Source organism: Anomalospiza imberbis, chromosome 2, assembly GCF_031753505.1.
Source record: "Anomalospiza imberbis isolate Cuckoo-Finch-1a 21T00152 chromosome 2, ASM3175350v1, whole genome shotgun sequence".
Classification (NCBI taxonomy): Eukaryota; Metazoa; Chordata; class Aves; order Passeriformes; family Viduidae; genus Anomalospiza; species Anomalospiza imberbis.
Window position 1 is genome coordinate 70,691,460 of NC_089682.1, and position 27,969 is coordinate 70,719,428.

Consider the following 27,969-nt stretch of genomic DNA (forward strand, 5'->3'; position numbering starts at 1 on the left):
ACATTCACAGTTCATACACAAGCCCCAAATTCTTCCCCAGAGGTAAGCAGACACTTGGTTCAAGATGTTTTGTTCTGTCTGTCAAGCAGAGAAAACCTCTTTAGCTGAAAGATAATGGTTCATGTGCTGACACAGAAGGATACACCGCAGATTATTTTTGAAAAAAGTACTCTAGGAGAGAAAAAAAATGAGATAATTATGTGTTGTACACCACTCCTACCTTCTACATTTTTAAAAGGAAAATAATTCTCTAGAGAGTGTTTCAGCTTTCCATAGAGACATGAAGTACAGATATTCATAGGAAAAGGCACATATTCCTGACACCTTGCTCATGGCTTCACATTTGGAGAGGGATGCACACCAGTTACTCTATCTAAGGTTCAGAGAAATTCTCTCACCTCCCCTCCCTTACCTTTTCATTGAAGGTAATGTCTTCCTTCCAGAAAAATCACCAATATCTTTCACAATTTTTAATCTTCTGTAGGCTCATATATTCTTTTACCCCAGTGCTGCCAGATGTAGACTTTCTTACCATTCTCAGTAACAACAGGGCTTGCATTTTCCCCTGAACATGACTACTTCATTATCTGCTGAGAGACCATGTCCCAAGGCTGTAGAAAACTTGCTTCCAAAGCAGAGAAACAAATGACTTCTCTGAAGTTAAATCCCACACGCAGAGTCACTGTGGATGCCCTTGCTGTGAGCTCCGTGCAACACGCGTGCCCAAGATTAGACAAGATGAGCAAAGACAGGACAAATATAGTTCAATTGTCTAACCTGTGACCTTTGACTGTGACAGCAGTGGTAATAATAAAATGCCCACAACCACACTTCTGAAGATTAAAACAAACAAAAAAAATGGTTTGGATTAACCCCTTGTTACTGGGGAAAAAAAGAGGCCTTACCTGTGTGACTGATGAGCACTATTCTTCTTTTCGTGACTACTGCTTGCAGGGATAGGTACAAATTGAAACAATACACCAGCAAAAAAGCTGTCCCCGGGTTTTGGCTGCAGTTGTTTGAATTACTGGAGACAAATCACTGGGAAGGTTTAATCCTGTGGCACCAACTTCAGTGTAAGTGGAAGAAAGGAAAACTTTGGCATGTATGCAGTTTAAAGAGTGGGAGCATGCTGTGGATCCCCACTTGATGACTTCAAGGAGAAAGAAATACCCTTTGGGTTTGTCTGCTTTCTGAAATCCATGCTGTGAACCCAGCAGCAGAATTCAACTTTCATAATGCAAAAAAAAAAAACTTGCAAAGCAAAAGACTCCTTAAAAAAAACTGTATACAAGACCAGCATATCTGAGTGATGTCATTAATAAGGCTGATATCATTTCACTTGTTTTGTTTCATTTCATTCAACAGATCTTGTGTCTGTGGAAGAGAACCAGGCAGGTATTTTTACCATGGAGATGATCTCTGATAATGATTTTTTCATTTATTTGTGTGAGAGTGGGATTTAAACCTTTTGACAAAAGTCCAGTCTCTACTTTTCCTTATGTGCTGGTTTTAGGCCAGTGTAGAATTACTTGTTTTTATAGTGGCTAGAACAGAGCTGTGTTTTGGATTTGTGCTGAATAGAGGGCTAATAATACAGAGATGTTTTTGTTATTGCTGAGCAGGGCTTGCACAGACCCAAGGCCTTTTCTGCTTTTTGAGCAGCTACACTGGGGAGGAAATTGGGTGTGCAGGGGAGGTCGGGAGGAGACATAGCCAGGACAGGTGACCACAAGTGACCAAAGGGACCATAAGACATCATGTTCAGTACATAAAATAGGAAGAAGAAGGAGGAAGGGGGGACATTTGGAGTAGACATTTTGTCTTCCCAAGTCAGTGTTATGCATGACAGGGCCCTGCTCTCCTGGAGGTGGCAGAACACCTGCCTGCCCATTGGAAGGTTAATTAATTATTTGTTTGGCTTTGCTTCTGTGTGCAGCTTTTGCTTTCCCTAATAAACTTGTTTATCCAATCCATAAGTTTTCCAGCCTTTACCCTTCCAATTCTCTCTCTGATCCTGCTGGTTGGGGAGTGAGCAAGCAGCTGTCTGGTGCTTGGTTCCTGGCTGGGGTGAAACCACACCACCCTAAAACAAGTCTTTTGACCCACAAATGCTATGTGAAAATCGCATAGAAAAAAAAATATTTATTTTCTGGAATACATTTCTCTGGAAAAAAAATCAACAACCCAAAAAAATCAACAAGCCAAAACCAGATCAAACAAACTCACTAGGTTCAATTTACAAGTAGGATGCTGTCTCTCCCAACTCCACTACACAGGCAACAGCTGTGACCCAAAAACTCAGACCCAAAAAAAGCAAACGAAAACTAATTTTCCTTAAACACTTGGATGAAAACTGCAGCCTTATAAGAACTCTTTCAAGAACAGTGCATGTGTATGTGCAGCAGGGCACTCAGCCCACTGGACTGTCCCTCCATGATATACACCCTCAGAGGGTTACACCTTCACTTTTCCTCTCGTAGCTTGTTGCTAATTTCTTTTTTTTTTTTCCTCAGTACACCAAGAGACTCATCCACAAAGCCATGACAGGTCCTGAATGTAAGTAATACTTCCAGTCATTACAATAGAAACCAGCCACCATGTCCAAATATCTTCCACTTTTTTTCTACTGAAGAGCTGTATTGGCTTTGTGTGACAAAAGTTTTGTAGAGAAAGCTGTGGGGGTAGCTTCTGTGAGAAGCTGTCAGAAGTTTCTCCCATGTCCAAGAGAGCCAGTGCTAGCCAGCTCCAAGATGGACCCATTAGCAATGGAGACAGAGCCTCTGGAATAACATATTTAAGAAGGGGAAAAAACAGCAACTGCAGCCAGAAATAACAGTGAAAACATGTAAGACAAACTCTCTGTATACCCCCAGGTCAGTGCAGAAGGAGGGGCAGAAGGTGCTCCAGGTGCCAGAGTGAGATTCCCTGAAGCTCCTGGTGCAACCCATGGTGAGGCAACTGTGCCCTAGCAGCCCATGGAGGACCACAGGGATGCAGAGATCCACCTGCAGTGCATGGAGAATCTCATGCCAGAGCAGGTGGATGCCCAAAGGAGGCTGTGACTCTGGACAAGCCCACACTGGAGAAGGCTCCTGGCAGGACCTGTGGCCCTGTGGAGAGAGGAGCCCAAGCTGGAGCAGTCTATTCCTGAAGAACTGCACCCTGTGGAAGAGACCCACACTCAGGCAGTACATGAAGAAGTGCAACCAATGGGAAGTAAGCACATTGGAGAAGTTTGTTGAGGACTGTCTCCTGTGGGAGGGACCCTGCAGGCAGGAAAGAGTGTGCAGAATCTTTCCCCTGAGGAGGAAGGAGCAGCAGAGACAATGTGTGATGAACTGACCACAATTCCCACTCCCTGTCCCCTTGTCCTGCTGGGTGAGAGGAGGTAGAGAAATCAGGAGTGAAGTTGAGCCCAGGAAGGGGAGGGGTGGAGGGGGAGGAGGTGTTTAAGGTTTTATTGCCCATTATCCTACTCTGCTATCCTTGGTAATAAATTATACCAATTTTCCCAAGTCAAGTGTATTTTGCCCATGACAGTAATTGGTGAGAGATCTCTCTCTGCTCTTATCTCAGCCAAAGAGCTGTGCATCATATGCATTCCCCCCTGTCCAGCTGACAAGAGGAGGGATAGAGTGGCTTGTTGGGCACCTGGTGTCCATCCATGGTCCACCCACAAGAACTTCTTCAATAAGTATTCCTCTGCTAATTATAAATCATATGTTCTGAGGTTTGCATTTTAGTGTATTTCTGTAGAACTGGTTCTGAAACTAAATTGTTGCTGAAGTACATTATTTGTATTCACATGTATCCTAACACAGGAGGAATCCTAAAATCTTGTTAATTACAATCTATTAGGAGCTACATTGATACCTTAGGTATCTTTTACCTAAAATGCTGATTTTCATTAAAGCTAGAATGACCTTAGCTGAAAGATCAAGGTTATTAGAGCTTATGTTTGGGTTTTCTTTCCAGAAAGTTGAGTATTTAAAAGTACTAAAACATAATATTGAAGTAATATTAGTAACACAGTGATTAGAATATTAGTAATAATAGAAACACTTTCAGTAGAACAGGAACTAAAGCTATTTACAGAGTCTTAAAATCTCACATGCTGAGACAGCACAAATGAGGGGAAAAGACTAACCCTTAGCTGCGAATTCAATTTCCAGTTACTCTGATTCACAATCTCATTTTGGAGGACAAAGTGCTTGAAAAAGCATTAGCTATCCTTACAGAAGTTATCTTTGTACAAAGATAGTATCTCCTGTTCCCTTTTACAGGATTTAATATGTTTAATCACTTGCAAAACAAAACAACACAGGGATAAATAACTTTCTTACAAAAGACACAGAGAATCATTTGCACAAACTTGAACCTGGGTATTTTTCATCAGCAGATCCTATTAAGCAAAGCACATTTTGGGTTTTATCCATAGTATTAGCAAAATACAGGCAGAAGAAAAAAACATATGCATTGTAACTTTTCTTCCCCACAGATACTGTTTTACAAAATTCTTTTTAGACACCATTTAGGAGTTTCCTTTTTGCCACATGGTGCATAGTGCAAACTGATGCTCCATCTTTTCATAAAAAACATAAACAAACAAATACAAAAGGAGTAAACAGCAGCTGCAGGCACCCATAGACCATTTCACTGAAGTGTGATGCCTGAATCCCATTTAAAGGCCTTAACTGTGGGAGTTCACAAACTCCTCTTATTGATAGGCAGAGAGGGAGAACCTTTTTGTGCCAGGTCTTGGCTCAATCTCCCTTTAAAGAAGTATAAGTTAAAAAAGAAACCCAGTGTTATCAATTCTCTGGTCTGGAAGGGGCCTTGAAGATTTTCTAGTTCCAATTGCTCTTCCATCAGCCGGGATGGCACTTATTAGACCAAGTTGCTCAGAGCCCCATCCAACCTAGCCTTGAACGCTTACAGGGATGGGACAGCCACAACTTCTCTGGGCAACCTGTTGCAGTGCCCCTGTGCCCTTAAAATGAAGAATTTCTTCCAATGTCTAATCTAAACCTACCCTCCTTCAGTTTCAAGCCTTTTCCCTTTGTCCTTTTACTACATGTCCCTGTCAGAAGTCCCTTTCCAGCCCTCTCGTAGCCCCTTAAGGTACTCTAAGGTCCCCACTAAGTCTCCTCCAAACTGAAGAACTCCAGCTTTCTCAGCCTGTCTTCATAGGAAAGCTGCTCCACTCCTCTGACCACCTTTGTAAACTCCTCTGAACACACTCCAACACATTCACATCCTTCTTATTTTCAGGGATTCAGAGCTGGAGGCAGCACTACAGGTGGTGTATCAAAGAAACAGAGACCTGCTGGCCACACTGCTTTGGATGCAGCCCAGGACATGGTTGTGTGAAATACAAGGACTGCATGATATATAAGGATAGGAATAGGGTGAAAAGAATATTTTTTTCTTCAATACATTTACTCCCAGTGTCAGACTGAGCTGCTGAGCGAAAAAAATGCTGCCATTTCTAGCACTGCTGAAGGTTTTAAAGTTTAAAACAATTCTGGAAGAAATGTAGTGAAAAAGATCATCAGAGAGTTAAGATAATAAGCTACAGGTTGAATCAGCTTTAATACAGAAATACAAACAACTTATGTATTATTGTTGGTAGTCTTCATTAAGACAGGTACTTCAATGCATGTGTAAACCTCTTACTTAAAACACCAGTACTGCACGTAAAATATTCCCTTCTGTGTATTCTCTGGATGATACTGTTCAGACAAAAAACATGCTTCCTTCCTTACAGTCTCTCATAAGGAAAATCAGAGCTTGAAAGGGATCTGAGAGAAAACCAAACCTCATATCTGTTGCAAGGTCTGGGTCATAGCAACAATTAGTTGAATGGAGCTGCCTTTCAGCCTACCCTACAGCTACAATTTAAACAACAGACTATTTAAAATGTTGCTTACCTTATAAATGTAGTGTAATTACTCATTCTAAGGAAGATTCAATCTGGCATAAATACTAGGTACACAAGCAAAATCATGTATGAATTGTACTACTAATATTATTCATCATTCCTAATCCTGTTATGTGCTACTGATGGTTATCACTATCAATTTACTTATCTAGGTAAAACATCTTGTATGAATTATGATGCAAACCTTTAAAAGTAAGCTTCAAAATGTATTACAAGCTAAAACAGGGAGAAAATAATTGAAATATTTTTATTTTTAAGAAAGAAGAAACTGTGGTCTTGAAAAGGTCAAAAATAGTATTATGAGAAGTGACTGCAAAAAGGCTGTCATGTGGTATCACCATATTATTTATTCAGTGACTCCAGAGCAGATGTGCTTAATTTGCAGAGGAGAAAATCACTTCCTGTCCCTAGCTCAGCCCTCTGAGATTCAACCTCACCAATAAATGTTCTGCTGGATGCCTCAGGTCTTCAGTGCAACACCAGAGCAAATCCCACAACCTTCCATTTATGCCTCAGTGATACCCAGGTCCCACCCTTATTTTCAGTGGGAATTTAACGCAGGAAACAATTCTGTTGATGATGTGCAAAACAGGGCAGAGATGTCTCTGCGCTCTCGTTTAGCGGTGTTGGTTCAGCGGGTTAACGGGAGCAAGGAGCAGTGGGAAATGGATTTGTGCCACTGAAGTGAGCAGCTGTGATTCAGAACGTATCAAAGCAACAGCTTGCTTGGGTTAGAAGTTATCATTCCCACTGAGTCAACTTTGTTTATAAACCCTCACTGCTCCTGTTTTCTGGATTAGGAATGCAGAATTACACACACTCTCCATAACAATTAAGTATGTTTGCATGGATAACCATCATGAATAAACCATGAAATCACTTGCATTTGGAAGAGAAAGAACTTGAACAAATCCCCTCTGCTGAGAAGAGCAGTTCTGAATACAGCATGTAGCTACTTTCATTTGTCCTGTTTGTACTCTGGTCACATGTGAAATTAATTATGTGAAGTACTATATGTCTGTAGCTGATGATATAATAATTATAATGCCAAAAAAAAAAAAAAAAAAAAAAAAAAAAAAAGAAAGCATGTTACAGTAATACTCATGGCTTAGATCAGTAATTTGTTCTATCTAATAGAGCAGGCAAAATAGTATGAAACAGAATTAATGAAAAGTACTGCAAATAAAAACTTGTGCCAATTTTATACCAGGTATAGACTAGAAACTGAAACCCAAGGCAATAGAGTAGATAACATTTACAGTTCGGTCTTCTTGGTCTTAGACTACTCAAAGTGCTGGAACGAGCCTGGTGTAATTAATAGCCACAGACTTGATGGGATACAGTGGCCATCCAGTGCTCTTCTACAAAGGCTTTTTGCAAGAGAAACTTCTTAAAGCTGGGGGAAAAATAGCCTTGAGGGCTCTGTAGCATCTGTGGCATTTTTATGTGGTATGAAAGAGAGGGTAAAGATTTCCCCAAGTAACCACTGAAAGATGATCTAATCCTACATTAAATTATTGTTAATGTTCTTAGAGCATTTCTTTCCTTACCTACAGGAACAGTGCATCTTTAATTCTCTGTGAAGACCTTATTTTAATTTCATGAACACTTCATAAAATTATAATGACCTAAGATTCAGACTTGAGGAACAATTGGCATTCTTCCCATTGAGTAAAAACTAAGCTCTTATTGTTAGGGCTACCAAACGTTATTCCTACTGGTGTTAACCTACCAAATGGGTTAATGAAGATCTTTATCTCTCTCCACAGACAATACTATCAATGTTTTCTAGAGCTGATCTGTTATAGTTCATTCATGATAACAGTTTGAGGCCCTGCACTCCATCCAGGTTGTTTCTTCTTCTTCCAGACAAATAATCAGCATTTTCCACTGCTGTCATTTCTTGGAGCAAGTACACTATCTATTTTCATATCCCATATCAACCATCTGGGCGGATTCTGCCTCCAAATAAAAGTCTCCAACTGAAAAGGCTCACAGCTGTTGTCAGTATTCACCACTTGGGTTTCCTTTTGACACGACATATTTTTTTCTGTTTAGCTACCACTTGAACGGTGTTTTTGCTGATAAAAGGTGATAGAAAGTGTCCTGGGATTAGATCACTACAAGAAAAAAAGTAATAATTGCTGCTGTGCTATGTAAGGACACAGACCTTGCTGACAGAACAAGGTCCAGGAAAGGTAATGCAAGACCTACAAAAACATGTAAGTCCCCTGTGAAGGATTTCTGTTTTCTTTAATTCTCAAAACTGTCTCACTGGTCCTAACATTCTTCTCTGTTGATAGAAATGTTACATGAATTACAGCTACCACCCTCTATGTTAGTTTAACATCAAAGGCAATTCATTTGAAGACTACAAGGATCATAATAGTCCTCCTTCTCCTTCTTTGGAGAGACATTTTCTGAATGTAGAAGATTAAGTCAAAGTTAATGAGAGAGCAGCAAGTGAGTTGAAATATCAGCAGAGGTGTTATGGCTCCCAGTTCAACATTTTGGCCTCTTCTGAAGTATGCGTGGAAGTGTGTGCATGACTAATGTCACACTCACAGAGTTTTAGAAGTTTCTACTGACATGCAACATCTTGGCAAATCTTTGGAAGATTTGGGGCAGTGAGAGAAGATAATTTTTACAGGTATTATTTTTTTACATGGATTGTCAAACTCTTTAATCCCTAAACCTCTTGATATTTTTGCAGAGCATTTTTTTTTTTTGCATTTTCATGGTTTAAATGCTTTCAATTTACTGTTTCCACAATGAAAGTTTTAAAGCCACTATAAGTACATGTTTTGGAGAGGACTTTTTTTACCTTAAGTCATTACATGGAACTGTATGATGAAAGAAAATAGGTTTGTCTGGTTTGGTTTTTTTTTTTTTTTTCTCTTCCACATTCCCCATATTTTTGATGTTAACTTTTAATGTCTTCCACAAAATTTAATTATCTTATTGTATTCTAAAATGCTGTGTGATCGCTGTAATCAGTGGTCAAACCAGTACTGGAGATAGTAACCAAACCTCTGTCCCCTAGACTTGGAGAATGTAGGAAAAAACTTTACTCAAGTAACTGAAACTGAGCTGTTAGTTCTGAACTTAATTTATTATTGTCCTCATGGAGAGTGTGAGAGAGGCATGGTTCCCTGAAACCTCAGCAAGAAAAGGTTCCACATGGAGAGAAGGAGACTAATGCAGGTCTCCCTGTCTTGCTTACATTTGAGTTTCCAGAATAAGCCACATAGAAGACCAAGCCTGAAAATGTGTACTGAAGCCATGTGCAATGTATTGTCTTCAGACCATACTCGCTGCTATCTCACAATTTAACACCACTGGAAAACATCTAAGGGAACAAGTATTGCACAATAGCCTGAGCCAAATCTGACTGTCAGCAACAAGGAAACATAAAATGATTTCTCAACATCACTCAGATTGTAACTGTTTCAATAATCATCACAAGAACTGTTATTTCCTAAGGCAAATTCTGCTTTTGCAGGTGGAAACATGCCTTTCTTTAGATGTCTTTATTTTAATGCACTTGCAGTTAGTTCTTCAGAGGCATCCAATGAATATTTGATGCGCCTTTGGCCTGCCTGTACTCTGAAGTAATTTACACCACCACTTACATATAATTCAATTATTTTTGTACTCCTATTGTTAGTCTATTTTTCTTGGAATTATAGACTCGATAAGGTTGGAAGAAATGTCAAGTATCATTGAGTCCAAGCATCATCCCAGCACAGCCAGGTCTACCAATAAATCATGTCTCTAAGCACCATGCCCACATGTTTCTTGAACATTTCCAGGGACAGTGACTCCACCACTACCCTGAGCAGGCTGTTGCAATGCCTAACCATACTTTCAGTGAAGAAATTCTTCTTAATATCCAATCTAATGGTTGGGAATGTGTTTTCAACAAGTTCTGGTTATGGTAGGTAAGTAAATCTTAGAAGTTCTCTGCCAGATATTTAAACAGGAGAAACAGAAAGATAAACTTCAGCCAAATATATCAGGGATTATAAATTCCCTCAGAGAAATGAAGATGAGAGAGACTCTGTTCCTTGAGTCCAAACCTTCCATTCATAAGGCCTTTATTGAGGGATAAAATTTCAACACTATGTTTGTAAGGTTTTCTTTTTCTTCCTAATTATTATTAATACATTAGATACAAAACTATCATGAATCATCTTACTCATTGACTTATATCTGGCAGAGAAAAGTAAAAAGGAGTGTGAAATTGTAAGAACAGAATAACTTATATAATTTCTACTTTTGAAACTTTATATTTGTCACTTTTCAAATTTTTTTTCTCCTTTTATAGTCCTTCCAAACTCTCAGCATCCATGGTGTTTTGAAATCAGATTCCAGTGATACTTTCAGTCACATATGCCTTTATCAGATTTAGGAGAGTGCCTTTCACCTTCCCTAAATGCCCCTTTGGTGGAATGTGCAGGAAAATCTTGAGACAGGCAGAAAATGTATTTTCTTCACAATGTTTAACACTGTGGCCTCTTAAATCATGCATTTCCTAGAGGAAACAGCCTCAATCTTTAAAATCTCTCATCCTGAAAGCCTTTTTGCCTCTCCTCACTAGTGACCTTCACATAAGCAAAAAGCTGATAATCTTGAAAGAGGTACAATAGGTTTGTTGTTGCTCTAGGCTGATAACATTTTAGACCTAACAAGTAATTACAGAAGGGAGGAAAATATTTCTTTTTATTTGTTTTTAATCTAAACAGGAATTGGTATAATCTGGTAAAGAAAGGAGAAGAACAAAGTATTTTTTTTTTCCTCTGTGGAAGAATGAATTAAATAGGGCAAAATAAAATCTTCCCTGATGAACAAGAGTTGGACAGCAAAGTAGATTAGCTATTTGAGGAGAGAAATTGCTGAACATAGATTCTATGAAAAACACAGGACAGTGTTTTCCAGATGATGAGATATTTCAGTAAAAGACACTTAGGCTGGGACTGAGTTGCAAAAGGCAAAGGGAAAGAGAAGACAGTGACACAACTCTCTGGAATGATGAGCAAGGAGAAGAGTGGTCCCTAAGTCAGACTGGAAGGGAAGAATGGAGACAGATACAGTGAGGACACTACTATAGTGGAGTGAAATCACACTGAAAATTGTGTAGGACCAAAATCAGGGCCTACAATTTTCTAGGCCTTTCAGCTATCTTTTGCTTCTAAACAAAATGTGCTTATGTATCATTGACATAGCATTGTTCTGATATCACATTGCCTTTAACTCACTATGCAAAGGCAAATTCTCAGAGGGTATAGTAGTGAACTTCTGAGGGGCACAGAAAGGAAAAGAAAGAAGCAAAAATTGGAAAAAGACCTGGAAGATTTGAAACAGTAAGGCTAGCAATTTTTTTGAGTTGTGTCTCAAGGTATCTACTAAAAGATGTGTGCTGCAAGAGAAACAGACAGCATTTCAATGAGAAAATATCACTGCAGAGATACAAGAACCATGTTGAAAAGTAGTGATACATAGACAAGTTTGATGCAAAGCCAGAAACTAGCATCAAATGTCAGAAGTGGAGAGATTCTAAGTGTGTGAAGAGACAGAACCATGGCAGATGCAATTTAGGCATAATAAAACTGAAATGAGTAAGACCAGAATAAACTAGGAAAACCCAGAAGTGATTCATTGCTGTTGACAGTTAGTAAGGAGAGAGAAGAGATACTTTTTCTGGGCATTTGGGGGTAATGGCAGGGGTTGAGGGGGTATTCTGTTCAGTTAATTGCAAGATCAATGACAAAGGGCTTTGTCCACATAGGGTTAAACAGTCTGTGTAGTCATTCAGTTAGGAAAAACATTATTTTCTCTTCTCCTCCCACTCATTCGTTATTGGTTGCACATTGCCTTAATCTGTGTTATACTCGGGGCTTTCCTTTTGAACTCCTTCATGTGCAATCTTGTTGGGAGCAAGCTGCTTCCATTGATACATCTCACCTACTCAGTTGCTGTGGCACTACCTCTAGCCCTTGTTTTCCACCATTTGAATTGCTCTTCCTTTCAATCACCCTTAGTCCCCCTCCTTAGTCCCTAAATTTTGGTTAGCACCTAAATCCTGTGCTAGGGATTCAACTGAATTTAGCAGGTGATAACAGTAAAACTCATCTTTTAGACAGCCATTGATTGTTTCCTCACAAGATGTATGTGTCAAGCTTATCAGCTGTGATTGACAAGTGCTCCTGCCAGCTCTGTTGGCAAAATAGCAAGAAAAACCAATGGAAGAGACTGAGAAGGTCCTGAAGACACTATGAGATTACTTTGGAAAAGGTATTCAGGAACACCTCACACATTGGAGAAGACACACAGAAGTGAATGATTACCTAGGGACAGCCTCACAACTTCTCTTCCTGACTGATCTTTGGAGAAAGTTTTCCTTTTCTCCTTTTTTTAATTTCTTTTAATTTCTTTTTTTTTTTTTTTTTTTTTTTTTTTTTTTTTTTTTTTTTTTTTGCTTTTCCATTAGAGCTGATGTACTTCAAAAACTATGGATTAAAAAAAAAAAAAAGCAAAGCATTTTTGGAACCTTTTTTCATCATCCTATGTGAAACTATGTCTTGATGGGAGCCAATCCATACATTCATGATTTATTAGCCTGTCAAGAAATCTTTAAGACATTTTTCTGTATTAAATATATAACTTCCCCTAAAAACAGAAGACAGCAAACATTCTCCCTTTTGTTAATTCTGTTAAAATCAATTACATAGCAACAAGCTACAGGTTACAGGTAAATCCAAGCTTGTCTTTAGGTTGAGAAGTATTAAATTTTAGTGTGAAAAATAATGAAATAAATATTCACTTAACCATTCAAATGTCTGTGGAATTTGACCTATTTAGAAAATCACATCAACATTTAAATCTACCTAAGAAATTCTCAGGATCAAGTCACATGTTTTGGTCAGACAGGTAAGAGTGATTAGATCTTCACAGATTCCCTGGTAACCAGCTTCTAACTTTTAAAAATTTGGTAATTACCTTAAACAGTCTCTGACATTTAAATTCCTTGCTAATTTACCATGTATTATAGAGATTTAGCAAAATTATTGTGGATGTACTGTATAAATATTTGCTAATTGTTACTCAATAAATATCCCCCTAAGATGCATTAGGGACTCTTACTAATATTGACATTTTTTGGTGAATCCCTGGCAACAATTCAGGTTTTTCAGAACCACACCTACACTTCTAGGTTCACATTCCGTCTTCTTCTTCCTACCCAAGTGTACCCCTGAAATGATCCTGTACTTTTGGGTCCTTTGTGAGGTTTATGATTCAGTCTACTGTTCAGCTGGACAACTGTGTGCGTCTAATCTCAGGTGACCTGAACTGGTTTCTCATAGAATCATAGAATATTTTGTATTGGAAGACTCCCTTAAAGAGCACCTGGTTCCAAACCCCCTGCCATGGGCACGGACACCTTCCACTAGATCAGGTTACTCAAAGTCCTGTCCAAACTTTCTTGAACACTTACAAGAATGGGGCATCCACAGCTTCTCTGAATAGCTTCTGCCAGTGCCTAACTACCCTCTGAGTAAGGAATTTCTTCCTAACATCTAATTTAAATATCTCCTGTTTTGATTTAAAACCATTCCTCCTTGTTCTCATTGATCTAGATTTACTGTTTGATAGGGACCAAGCTCAGATGAAGACCCTGCACTTCAATCTAAAAAACTTAATGAGTTCTTTCTCTCTCTCTCTCTTTCTCTCTCTCTTTTTTTTATGTCCTTGCAGCACCTGCCTACACTGTGAAAGCTGCACAGAGCTCAGAAAAGAACCAGACCTAAGTATGCAGCCCTTATTTTGTTGTATCATAATTTTAAAGCAATTAAATAAAATACAATTGAACACCATTTAAGTAATGGGCCGATTCACCAGCTGGTCAAGAGCGAAACATGCTGCAAACCACTCTATACAATTGCTCACTGCTTATTTTTTGTATATTAATTAAGTAATTTAGAAGCAAGAACCAAGACAAAAACAATGGAAAACAAATTGGATGATCTCACAGTCCTACAAGCTCTTGCTCTTGCCTCGTCTTCAGGGCATCTTGGCTGACCCTTCATAACAGCTTGTTCCTCCTCCCCACATTTTTATGTATTCCTTCTGTTACATGCAAAAGAAAAGGAGAGAAAAAGAGGCCTGACCAGTATTAAAAATCCCATCTTTCCTGCTTGAAAGGACAGGATTAATTTTACCAGATGGAAATGTCTGTAAGACAGAGACCTACATCTCAGTTAGTCACCTAAGCTTTTTCTGGCAAATGGAGAGAAACTGGCACTTTCAGGACACAATTAATCTCATCCCCATGTAGATATTTAAACTAGGTCATATGAATTATGCCTTAGAAGAGACAATTCCTCTCTACTGACACTAAAGGGAGCCTGAAATCACTAGATATAGATGTTTACATCGGTTATGTCTGAAGTTAAGTGAGCTGGATTCCACCTGAACTCTTCAGATAGATTTCTTGCTTTAGAGGTAAAATGCCTTATATTCATCTTTTGGTTACACACGTGGCTAGAAACAAGCTTGTGGCCTTTGTGTCACTGTTTTTAATAGCCCAAGCACTGCAAGAGATGTATGAACGTATAACGTGATTCACTACAAAAGCAGGTTTTCATAAGAAATTAATAACATCTCCAGAGCACATAGCACAGAGTTCATGAAAGAGCTAATCAGCAGTACCAACACCTTCTCAGCAAGAATTCAGATTCTTGATTTCATGATCATCTAGTAAAAATGAAATCATCTTTCAAAGCCTCAGCATTTCCATTTTCTAGATTTATGCAGCATGATTTACTTTCCAATAAAATCACATTTCATATAATGTCCAGTCAGTCAGTTGCTAGCCGATATCATCATAATCTAAGGATACAAGTGAGACCAAAGGACATTGAGTACCCAGAACCACATTTGCTGCTTTTCAGCCACTGGAGATAGTGCAATACAAGATACCATCTCTTCCATACCAGCTTTGTTTTGCTCACAATGTATTCACTTTCCATTTAAACTGAGAGGTCCCTGTTTTGTGAGAAGTCTGACCCTTCAAGACTTCCTGACTTTCCTAGTGCTTAACTAGAGATGGATTTCAAAAAAGGAATTTACATAAGGAGTAGGTTTAAAGAGATTCATTCCTAGGAATTTCTACTGTGCTAGTCACAGCTAATTAGCCAAGCACTTAGCATGGAGCTGCTGGTAAAACAGATACTAATTTCTGAAGAACAGAAATACACATAATGCTAAATCAATGGAAAACAGATACTGTCAAGGTAAATATCATATCTTTTTTCAGATGGGATTATAAATTTGACAGGCACTGGGAAAAACATTGGTATAATATGCTTAGACTTCTGTAAATCATTTAATCCAACATTTCATGGGATTTTATTAATTAAAAAAAAAAGCCACACGTTAAATGGATTTTAAAGTATCTAATCGACAGGATTTATTAGCATGCAATGAGAAATGGGAGAGTTGATCACCTGTTTGGTGGGATCCTCAGCGACTGATCCTGGGCCTATGTTTTTCAAATATTGACCAGTCTGGGAGAAAATTCAGTCACTACTGTCCAGTTTTAGCAATGACAGAAAGGAGGTATTTTGGTGAATGGTACTGAAGACAGGTCACTGATACAGGTCAATGTAATTTTTAACAAAGACAGCAATAAAGTGCTAACTCTGGGAATAAAGCATCTCTTCCTTAGGGGCACTTTCCAGAGAGGTCTGGTGTAAAGCAGATGGCAATCCTGCTGGCTGTGGGGCAGGACATGAACTCCCAGTGCAGCCGCATGGCCAAAGGAGCCAGCATAACCCTGGACATGCACACGGTCACTCCTGTGGGAGCCAAGACATTTATTGCTTCTGCACAGGGCTGCAACTGCTCCGAGGCTCCGTGCAGCGGTGGCAGGCACAGCTCAGCACTCCTGCTGTGAAACCAGGGAGAGCTCAAAGACTGGTCATGAGACAGATGAGAGCTCTGACAATCATGCCTTGCAGTAAGAGATGCCAGGAGCTCAGTGTATTTACTTAATCAAAGAGATGATTAGATGATGTCTATAGTGTAGCCCAGAGCTAGTGACAGGGGCACAACCTTTTGCAGTGGGCTCCTCAGTCCAGCAGATTAAGAAGCAAAATACTGAAAGGCACTCAAAGCTGGAAGTTGAGACTAGATTAATTCAGATTAGAAATACAGCACATGGCTCCAGAAGACTAATTAACCCCTGGAATAACGCATTTGTAAATGTGTGAGCGGTTCTGATCATAAGAAATTATTCAACAGAAACAGAATGTTTTTCTAAAAGGTAGGGCAGGTGTCAAGAGATGGATCCTTCCTGCAACAGCTCATGTTAGCTATACAGTCTGCTCTGACAAACTAGAGTAATTGTGATTGTTCTGCCCACCTGGAAAACTTGGCCACTTGATTTTGTTTGCAAATGAAAACTGAAGTTTTTAAAACAAATTTGAGCAGGTAGAAAATCCTGTCCAAAATATCTGCAGATATGTGTGATGTATCCAAAACATTTCTCATCTGTCCTGCAACTCAGATAAAAATGCTTTTCTGAATTTTACTTATCCAGATAATTTTCCTTTTCAAAAGTTTTCATGAACCTCTGTGCTATCAAAGGCAGGAAAGCCTTTCTGACTACTCCTCTGCAGAGATTCCTGTTTGAAATTTGAGAAATTTGCTTTTTTGGAAAGCATGAAACTAAAAGAAAAATTTTGCTTTATGGGATTCAAATTTTGGTTTACTTGTCTTTCCAGAAAAGGTTTGGAAGTTATTAATTTATCAAGAGAATTTATACTATTTCAAACACTCAGATCTGTCTGGAGTAGCAAAGGGAAATTCAGACACTTCTTCCTCCTCATCTGAGAAAACAGTGATGGCCATGCCTTTAATAATAGGATTTTTTCATTCTGTAACTTCTGTATTAGCCACTAATCTGTAGCTATCACATTATTTTGACATGTCAACATATTTATTTTGTGTGAGTCTGTAAGAGAAAAAAAAATCAGTTCTCCTTTTGAAATCTTCTTTTGCATATTTACCTGCAAAAGACACTTTCAGTGTTTCCAACTGTCTGTAAGGATATGACAGAAGGAAAGGAATGGAGGCCTCCTCTTCTGAGAATAGATTCATGCATTCATCCCATACCAAAAACATGGCACCAAAACATCTCAGCATGCCCAAAATGTACATATACAGCCAGTAGCAGCAGCATAAAGAGAGGACACACCTGTGAAGGCTACCCTGGAGAACAGAGACTGCCACTCAACAACACACTATCTTTATTCCAACTTAGCGCCAACAAATGGGACAGGGAAAGCAGATGAAGTTGGAAGTGAATGTAGGTAGAAGAAAACCAGGAGAGATCTCTGGGCAGCCTTTAATTGTGAAAAGCCTTTGTCAACTCCATCCATCACTGATTAATGGTCTCCTGCACGTCTCCCCATCCACATAATAGGAGCCATAGTGTTTCCCAAAAAAAAATAAAACAGCCCTTGCTTTTGCCTGGAATCACTGCATTTTGTAGGCAGCACTGCATTCAGGATTGCTGTTCTAATTTCTATGCAATCTCATAAAAATCACACAAACATTGGCATCTTAAGCACAAAGGGCAAGCCTATCAGCAGTGATTTAATACCAGAGGATTTAACTCTTAATCATTTTTATGTAAATATAAAATCGTCACATATAGACATGATATTATATTCTAGTTCCTTGTACATATTTAAAACCCAATAAATGTAAATGCTTTTGCAGTCCTAGATATTTTCTAATTCTCCTCTAACAAAAAGGCCAATTATATATCTCTGATAGGAACATCTCATTAGATAATCTCTAATGAGTCCACATTAAAATGGGAGACACAAAATAGAACTGAAATATTTTTCTCGGTATTATTATCTATCCAGAAATTTCTGAATGAAGAAATCAATTCCTAGCTTGTTCTACACCTTCCAACCATTATTTTTGAGACTAACTCTTCTAACTTTAGATGAGTGCCCCTTATCCCCATAGCAAAATATTCATATTTGCTTAAGAGTTCATAAAGAATTCTTAGTAGTGGATTTAATTCCTTACACTGTGCTTGTCATTTTAGCATCTCTGCACCTATTCACATATTTTTAATGGCCTTTAAGGGAATATTATTTTAGTCTATGGGTTAAATATAGTCCCAGTCTTATCGTATCTAGAAAATCAGAGCTGCTGCTGTGTTATTAATCTAGTCTAATTACCTCTTTCATTCATAACTTGTTATGGTCATGTACTGTAAATCAGCACTTGAAGCTGAGAGGAGTGGTAAAGTATATACTTGGGTATTACAAATGCTTACAAATCTTCCCAGGTTTGATTTTAAAAGTGGAAAAATCAATGTTCAAGATGTAAACAATGTACTTGTTACTCAAGACAGAACTATTGTTTGAACACTATGAGACTGGATTCAGATTTCCTGATGAATTCCTATTAATGTCACTGGTGTGACTGCAAAAACTGGGCCATAAATGAGAACTTTACCTTTCTATGAATCATAAGCACAGGTAGTACTGAAAGCTACCAAAAGAAAGAAATGCTGTGTTGTGAATGTCAGTTTTGAGAGCCCTTTGTATGAGCTGGTCCAACAAATCACTAAATCTTTTTATTTTGCAATGAGTTATGACTTCCCTAAAAAGGATGACAACAATACAAATAGCTCAGCTGGTTGTAGCTCTCGAGGCTAGATCCCACAGGTGCTGCACAAATCCCTTAGAAAGTTCAAGGTCTTGCTTGTTTTACAGTCTAGGCAAATATTTTATAAGCAGATGAAAATATATATTACAGAAATGCAACTAGATATTCACAACCTATAGAGTATTACCCTTTTCCTTATCATCAAACATCTCAGGGTGGAAATTCCATACCAGCTTTGTTTGCTTTCTAGTACTAACCCACACTTTGCCTTGGTGTCCTAAGGTAGCAGAGGAACTGTACTTTGACCTGCCTCTTATAGTTATGTCTCTGCAGTTCTGAGTAAAGTAAGTCAGACTGTCAGACATAATGAGAACTACAAAAAGGAGTAAACTCAAATAAAAGTTGCTCATGAGTCGATTCTTAATTACATTAGGAAAGTGAGAAACCAATCTTTCCTGCTTACTCCTTTTAAAATGCTACATCAAAGCCATTCTTGTGGCTTTTGAACTGTTCCTCACTTCGTTGAGAAGTGCTAGATGATGGTGCATGATTGAACATCGAAAGCAGGAAAATATGCATAAGAAACCAAGGATCATGTTTGGAGTCTGTGAGAGCCTGAAGTTCTTTTTCACTTCATCCACCCTTTGCTAAGAATACCATAAGAGCACAGTAGGACATATTTTGGCAATATAGGCCCAGGTCTGAAATATCCATAAGCTCTTTTCCTTTGGAAGACCAAAACAACTCTTGGTACAGGTGGCAAAATATGGGATATATACAACTTAATTATGTTATTAGATCATTAATACAGACGGGCAGAGAGGAGGAATTTCAGCTGTGTGTAAAAATGTAGACAGAAGTCAGAAGTTCAGTTGTCATTTGTGGCGCTGTATAGCTTTGGGCAGTGAAACATTTTGCTACTTGTTATTATAATTCCTCTGCCTTTATGGTAAATCCTTAACTTAGGTTGCAATTGGAAGCTTCTAGGTTAAAATAATCATTTATATTTTTGCAATGCATGTGGAAAAAGAGGATGAACACAGAAAGGTAAAGCGATTAAAGGATTCCAGCTCTCAACACGCTCCATGGGCCCATGTTCCATTCCTACCCCAACAGGTCCTCTCCATCATCTGAGATCCTCAAAATGTGACAATGCACAGGTCAACATTTCAGTCGTAAATCACATCATGGTCACTGTTTGACACAGGCAAAATCTTTTTGCTACATAGTTTTAGATAACATAGATAGCCCACAGTTAGCATCCATAACCAAAAAAAGCTCTTAGTTAACCCAGTGTTCAGGCAGAAGCTCAGTTCTGTGAGGTGCCCAGTGTACCCATTAACATGAAGACAGCCTTAAATTCCTGCTGAAGTAACTCTGAACCGCATGGGAAGCCTTTGGCACTTCAAAGAATCTGGATCTGAATTCACAACATTCTTTACATGAAGCTCTGAGAACCCCAGAGTCAGTGCTGACTGCTGCTGAGAAGGAGATGTTTCAAGGTGAGAGAGCCCAACACTCACATCAAGTTGTGTGCTAAAGTACAAATGGAAGACTTCAGCTCTGCTACCCAAATTCCCAGAAGCACCAGCTGTGCCTTCAGTAAGACCCTCAAACTGTCAGCCAGAAATAGCAGGCCAGATTCACAGAAAAATCTGTCAGAACTACACAGAGAGTTCATCAAGGCCAGGGGAAGGCAAAACTCCTGCAAACTTTTAAGAAAAGCCAGACATAATCCATAGAAGTTTTTAAAGCTTAGGCAAGACTATGGAGCCTAAATATTTGCAGTGGTAGCCATAGTTTTAAAAGAAATATTGCTAATACTGAGGGAATTTAAAATACTTGCCTGAAACAAGAACAGAAAGGTTTTAATGGCAACCTCTAAAAATCTCTCGCATATGAATAAAGTATTTTCAATACACAGTGGACACAATTAAAACAACAAACACTTGACACCAGGCAGCCCCCTGCCATAGTTAGCCCAAGATTTACTCATGCTGAAAATACAATACAACAATATATTTAACTACTGCTTATAGCAGGAGTTCACTTTTTCAGGCACACTGCACATTTCCACTAGAACACTTCTGATTTGGGAGGCACCACTTCTGGATTTTATAATTCCCTGACTTCTCTGCTCATTTTTGGTTTCTTCCACTGAGGTACAAAATTGTGCATACATGAAAGAGCAAGGAAGAGATTGGTCCAAAATGTAGAATTCTAATAACACTGTATGTGGTAAACAGACAATAGTAAGCAAGAGTTATTTTTTTCTTTCTTTTTTTTTTAATAATTCAAAATGTAGGTCCAGAGAAACTCTGATAGACAAAGATATTTTGTTCATAATTTCTCAGACATCTTTTTGCCTATTTTACCCAGTGCTCAGGCAGGAAGAAATAAGCATCCACACAGGCAGGTACATGTTCAAAGTCAGTACTGTTCTTTAGTCAGCTGTAAAAATGAGCTTTGATTAAGAATGCATGGAGTAGACCTCTCTTTCTTTTGATAGGCCTGCACATGCAAACCAAGTTCACATGGGCAGTCTCATGCAGACTGGCAATCAAGAAGTGAGAGTCCTACCTTGAACTTGAAAAATCTGCTTTCTCTAAAGCCATAACATACAGCTGCCATCAGAAACAGACCTAATTGCTTTCCTCTTTCATTTTCCAGGCCAAGCAAATCTATTTCCTGTTACAGCCTGTACTTATAGTTTTATTCTATCTTATGACTTAAAGACTAAAATATTTGAGCACCACTAGGATTTTTCCACCCATAAAGGGGGAAAATGCAAAACACAAAACAGATGTTTTATGATGCTTTTAATTTATTTTGGCCACCCATAGAGCTGTGGGTTATGTTAGTGCCAACCAAGTTAAAAGCAACAGAGTTCTTCATAAACACTGTATAACATTGTACAATGACCAGGCATAAGGAGCTCCTTTCAATGAACTCCTATTTATTAAGCAAACTTGCTTAATAAAATGTCAGAAAAAGAAAACAGGAATAACTGAAGGCACCAGTGGTGCTGCCGTACTTGAGCAGTTCCTGGGGGGATTGGCAAAGTTTGGGCTGCTTTATTACAGTATTGTAGCCTAATGTAGAGCTTGGAAAGTAGATGATCAAGGTATACATTTAAAGTGGATGAGTTTACTGAAAGTAAAACATCTGGAGGTAACATCCCCAGAATAATATCATGTAAATAGCAGATACTGTATAATAAACAATTGCTTCAGAAATATTCAAGAGCTGAAAAAGTTCCAACAAATTAAAACTATCTTATCCAAACAATTGCCAGACTTGTACTGGTACAAACCTCTCACTTTTTTCTTCTGTCTATGAATGGAAACAAAGACATTTCAAAAGTTAAACCCATAAGACTTCTAACAGTTCCTGAGGTACTTATTGACAAGGTATCTCATGGAAATTACAGTAAAAAAAAAATTGAAATTTCTCCTGTACCTTTTCTTATTTAAACTGAGAAATCACATTTCAACAATAACCACACCACTTTTACAGAAGATCTTCAGTATAGTACTGCAGGCTGAGGGACAATATGAGCAAGAATAGTTGGTCTCAAAACATTTCTATGTTGACAATTTACTACATAGATCACAGGGAATATAAAACAGATAAAATTTACTAACCGCCCAAAAACATTATAGGAAAGCATAAGGAGAGGATAATGCATGTATTTAGGAAGACAGAATGGCATTAAAGGTTTTAACTTGTATTTTTTGCCTTGTTATCCACAGATTTAAAGAATTCCTCCATAGAAGTGGATCATAATTGCAAAAGTTAATTAGAAAGTAATAAAATGTGAAAGCTTAGCAATTTATTACAGCAAACAACAGTACAGACTTTGAGAAAAACAAAGGAGCAGGCTCTTAGAATGTGAACTTTTAATGCAAAATACTTTTTAATCAAATGGCAACAAATATTTTGACATAACAAATAAATATGAAGTTCATTATTATAAAATCAAGTGCAAATACAAAAAACTCTCTTTAATTTGGAGGCATGCTTAAAGCAGTTTGAAAGCAAAGAATCCTTTGCAATTACTTCTGCAGGTAAAATCGTTCTATTATTATCCGTCATTTGCCAGTGCTTTGGTTCCCAGACAGATACACTTATTCGAACTTGAAAAAGCCAGAATGCAAGAAGTGCCTGCCCAGTATGTTGGCTAAGGACTGTAATTCATTTAAATTATGCAACTGGATTCCCACAGCTGGCCCACAGCTTGGCTGAGAGCTCGATTCAATGCCAGTGAACCTGTCTGCTAATATTATCCTACTTTTAGAGAAGGTAATATATCCAGCAACTTATATTGAAGTTCTGACTCTAATTAACAGAGCAAGTAAATGTTGACATTAGTGACAAATCCTGCTTAATAGTTACTGTGAGACCGGTGCAGCCAACTGACATTTTCCTGTAGCATTTTGCAGTAGTAATCCTTTCTTTATTTCTTAGAACATTGCTTATAATTTGTTTTTATGCATTTTGGTTCAAGTTAGAAACAAATCAGCACAAAAACCAACCCAGATAGCAGCAGTAAGACTCCCAGCTTTCAGACAAGTAATCAACAAGAAAGCATGCAAGCAGCATCCCTGGGAGGATGCATGGGGGACCTGACTATAGGAATTCTTATCCTGGATAAAGCTATGTAGCCTTGCACAAACAGCCTTTGGCATCTTGTCTCTGGCCTACCTGGACAGCAGCAAAACATGTTTATCAGACCATAAAAGCCCAGAACCTGAACTGCAAGCAGTTAAAAACTGAAGGTCGCTAAACTGCAAAATTCAAACATGCTTCTATGCTTTAGCCACACAGACAACGATAAAACAAAGCCTCCACAACCACCTGTAATAATATTCCTGTTCAGCCAGCAATTCCAAAGTACTCAGCAACACAAGGTAGACATTTTCTGCAGCTGGTTTTACATGTACATTCCTGCCAAATTGTTGTCTCGTCCCCTCTTACCTTCACATTAGTCCGGAGTGCACAGTAACATGCAAAAAACATTGCAGTAAACAAGGAGCATATGGACCAGTATTCAGCGTCTCTGCTCTGCACAAACGGTACACACACGATCCCGAGCATGTGCTACTAAGAAGCATCCGTTCCCTCTGTCAGTTTGAAAATGCATTGATCTCTGTTTTTCTGACTACAAAAAGACATGTCTTGAAGGCACTGAGTGAAAGCTACATATCTCTTCAGCAACTATATATAGAAATATGCCCAGTAATTTCAATTAGAAGAGAATTCAGCATCTGAAACTTGGACCTCAGTTGCTTTTCCTTCCAGCATTTCAAATTCAGGGGGGAAAAAGGAGGGGGAACTCAGCCAGGGGGGAAAGGTGAGGAATTAAAACATACGCAGTGAGTTACTTATATTTCCCCCTGGCTTTGATGCTTTCCTATTCAATATTTTACAAATGTTATACACAGAAAAATGAAGAAAGGTTTCTCTTCCAAGTCTCAAATTTACTGTAGATTCTGCACTGCTTCTGTCTGCTCTTGTTAAAGATGCAGCATCCCTTTTAACAAAGACAACGTCATCAATCATGACAGATTCAACATGTTCTACTTACAAATACAGTCTCTGATTAAGGACAATGGCTGGCTGGCTTATTAACGTTTCCTCAAATGCAAGTTCAGTTCCCTGTGCTAATCTATTTTTAAATAAAAAGTCCCACCTACTCCTTCCCTCTCATTTAATAAAAATGCAGCAGACTAGCTCTAAATATCCTGAACTGCATTGTGCTCCCAGCTCAGGCACTGGACATTGCTTTCAAACTGTTCTCTTGCTTGCTTCTGATTAGAAACACAAAAAAAAATTAAAATGAAAGCAGAAAAATCCTGGAAGAAGTCTGTGCCCTCGCATTTGTAACTACATATTCTGAATTCAAAATGCTCCAATATCTTCCAGAACGAGGGAACTCAGAACCTAGCCAGAAGGCAAAGCTTTAATTCACAAGCACAAAAATAAAATCAAACCACTTCTCTCACTCCTGTCAACCGCTGGGATGCTGCGAATTAACTGATTGTTTACTGGGCTGCAGGGACACAAAGTCAAAGACTCAACTCTGTTTACAGCACCGGAAACCACTGATATCAGTACTGAATTATGAAGTAATCTCCGGGAATAAAATCATAAAAGAGGCTTTTTTTTTTTCCCCCACTGCAGCAGATACTATGGGAGGCAAAGAGTGAAAGAGGCTTTACTACCTCCTTCTCCATCAGCACAGAGCAATTTGCGTAGAATAAGCATAACTTAATAGAAATATCTGCAGTGACTTTTAGATTTCTTTAAATGTTTTATGTAAACCCCCTTGGAAATCTTCAGAAACACTGAAGTCCTAACCAAATCAGTGGGTATCTTTCTGTGTGCAATGGGGTGAACGAGCTTAAGCAGAAGGGTGTGCATTTAAAGATGAATAAGGGGGAGGGGAAAAGACAGCAAGATTTTTTCCAACATCTTCCTAAAGACAACCTCTCAGAAACTGTCGTCAACTCCAAGAGAACAGCTATTTTTAGCTTGTCATTGTTTGTGCCTTTTTTTAGGAACGAAAAAGGCAGTCGTGTTTAAAGCTAGATATTGCTCTGTAACATAGCCCAAGACAGCTACTTAATTTGATCCCCTGCTCCATCTGTCATACAAATTAAATAATTAGTAATCACAGCCTTCTTTGGCACAAACAATGACTTCCACAACAAAAAAGATGAACCCTGGTTTTAAATCTAATTCTGAGATTTTTGTTAGTAATGAAATAGGGGTCTAGATATCATAGTTCAAAAAGCTGGAGTGTCCTAAACTTATGGTGGTTCAGACTTTGGCTACAGCAATATCCATCAAATAGGCTAAAACATAGTAATGTGGTGCTCAGCAAAAGCATGGCAGAATTAATTGACACTTTTTTTATCATTCTTCAAGTGAATAGAAAGTTAAAGGAATCATGGTTTATTTTGCAGTACAGTACACTAAAAATTAAAATTAAATATCTTAGTCACTGAAAAAAAATATCATAGATCTTGGGGAATTCTGATCCACAGAGAAATGCAATTCAAAAAGCAGAGATGAAAAGATGCACAGTCCTGAGAAGTGAGGCAAGGTTCAGGCAAGCATGTAGCTGCATATGAAAATCAAATTCAAGCTTTCTTTCTGCCAAAGGAATTGCACAAGGTTTCAGTCAGCAAAGTCTTTGAAACAACTTTCTTTTTCTCAATCCAAAAAAGTTAATGGATTTGGGTTTAGGCAAACAAACCGATCATGGGGAAAATCTCACAAAAAAGAAAGTAAGGTTGTATAACAATACAATTTCTGAGTGATTACCTGGACATAAGACTTCAGACTCATTTAAGAAAACAAGAAGTAATGCAGTCCCAAAGCCTTCACTCAGAAAAAACTCCCATGACTCCTGAGCATCTAAGAGTAAAAATTACCTAGAAAATTACAGATTGACCCTCATAATACTGCAAGGGGAAAGAGAGACCCTCATGCATATGATAGGTTGCCTCCTGTAATAACTGTGGGGCATGTGAGAATTTCCCAGACAATTGAGACCTCTGTAGCAGCCAACAAAGTTTTACTTTTCTAGCAGACCAACCCAAAACATTTATCAGGGGCTACTTTAGGTAATCTACACAAGCAGATCCCTGCAGGGCTTTTTCACCTCTGCCAATACATTTCTTATCACAGCAGCCTAATTGTTAAAGAAAACATTGTCATCAAGGACATACAGTATTTTATGATGACTTAACAGGTACACAAAAGCATCACATGTCAGTGAGTGATATTTACAGTTAAAGATATAGAGTCATTAAAAATGAGTGGGGAAAAAGCTCTGGCTGAGTCATCCAAACATGCACCAGGATATTTGAAGCACTCAGGGCCTCTTTAAAGAAGTGACAATAGGGAAAAACCCTAGAGATGAAAAAAGTTATTCCATTAAAAAAAAAAAGTTAAGAAAAAAAACAGTAGAGAGACAGTACCATAGACCAGTACCAGACAGTACCACAAAGGAGACATACCACAGACCCTCTTTAAAAAGACACACAACTGGTGACCTGAATATTCTGAGATAACAGAAACTGGAGCCACTACCTTGAGCTGTGAAATTCCATTGTTACTCTCTGCTCCTGTGCCTTCTGAAGGGCAGAAGGGAGCACTTGGGAGGAAACCCTGGTTGTCTGCAGAGATTCAAAGAGAGCAGAGGGAACACTCTGCCTTGGAAGACTTTGATCTCAGGAGGACCTGAGACCAGCCTGCTTCAGAGCAGTGAGGAGGGCACAGCCCTTTGCCATCACTGTCCAGAAGAAGAGCTCAGGAACTAGTAGCAGTAACAGCAGTAATAGCAGTGGTACCGGTAGTGGGAATGCCCTGTGGCTGTTGTGTCCTGAAGTTGTGCTCAAGGACCCCAACAGTGCCATGGCACTATACCAGCACAGAGCTGACAGAACCACAGAATCACAGAACGGTTTGAGTTGGAAGGGATCTTAAAGATCATCTAGATCCAACCCCCTGCCAGGGAAGGAATGCCACCCACTAGACCAGGTTGTCCAGAACCCCATCTCACCTAGCCATGAACATTGCCAGGATGGAGCATCCACCACTTCTCTGGGGTAACAGTGGAACCATACTGTGGAATAACATTTTTCATCCTCAGACACCTAAGCATTTTCAAGTTTGGGTTGTTTTTTTTTTTCCAGGCATGATGGAAGGGGTGGTATTTTAAAAGAGAGTACCAATAAAAAAAGTAGACTAAAAATGCAGTAAAGAAACCAACACTCTCCAGAATTTGCTTTGTGACAATGCAATGTGCCCCACTTCACTTAAACAGCACATTTGTGGGTAAATATAAGTTGGTCTTAAAAAATGCAAAGAGATAGATTTTGTGATCACCCGGTGATGATCACAAAGAAAGCAAAGATTAGCTATGAAAAAAGAGAAAATTGGAGCGGTAAAGGTCTGAAGAAGAGGGTGCATTGCTTTCTCAGTGGATGGAGGGAGAAATGACACTCCTGTTCTCCAAAAGATGGAAGAGTGGATGTCTGCAGGAAATTGGGCATAATGGTGGAGGTTTGCAAGGCTATTTGTAGGCCATGCAATGTTTATTAGTATCAACACTGACAATCTGTGTCACTGACTTTGAGTAGCCAGGGGTGTAATTCTCCCTCTTTTTGCAGGAGGTACTGGCTTGTGCAGTCATGGCACTCTGGCTACAGTCATGCTCCATCACTTCCTGTCCTTGCACACTCCAGTGATACAATCTATATAGCACCCTAGTTCTGCATTGCCTAAATAACTCTGATTTCAGCACAGGGACTCTCAACTTA

The 27,969-nt window shown here is 38.7% G+C and overlaps 1 protein-coding gene across 20 annotated transcripts in view; it reads right to left on the reverse strand.

Annotated features, from left to right (window-relative positions):
- The window catches only part of DLG2 (discs large MAGUK scaffold protein 2), a 984,419-nt gene that overhangs the window by 700,059 nt on the left and 256,391 nt on the right, over window positions 1-27,969 (reverse strand). The window contains exon 1 of one of the 20 annotated variants that reach the window (XM_068181611.1): window positions 23,615-24,142. The exons of 17 other annotated variants lie outside the window; for them this stretch is intronic. In XM_068181611.1, the coding sequence (XP_068037712.1) occupies window positions 23,615-23,734 (120 nt within the window). In that variant the 5' untranslated portion in view covers window positions 23,735-24,142. Of the gene's footprint in view, window positions 1-412; window positions 584-23,614; window positions 24,143-27,969 lie in introns of those variants that run through there. 2 more of the 20 variants (XM_068181616.1, XM_068181624.1) reach the window with 2 other exon arrangements.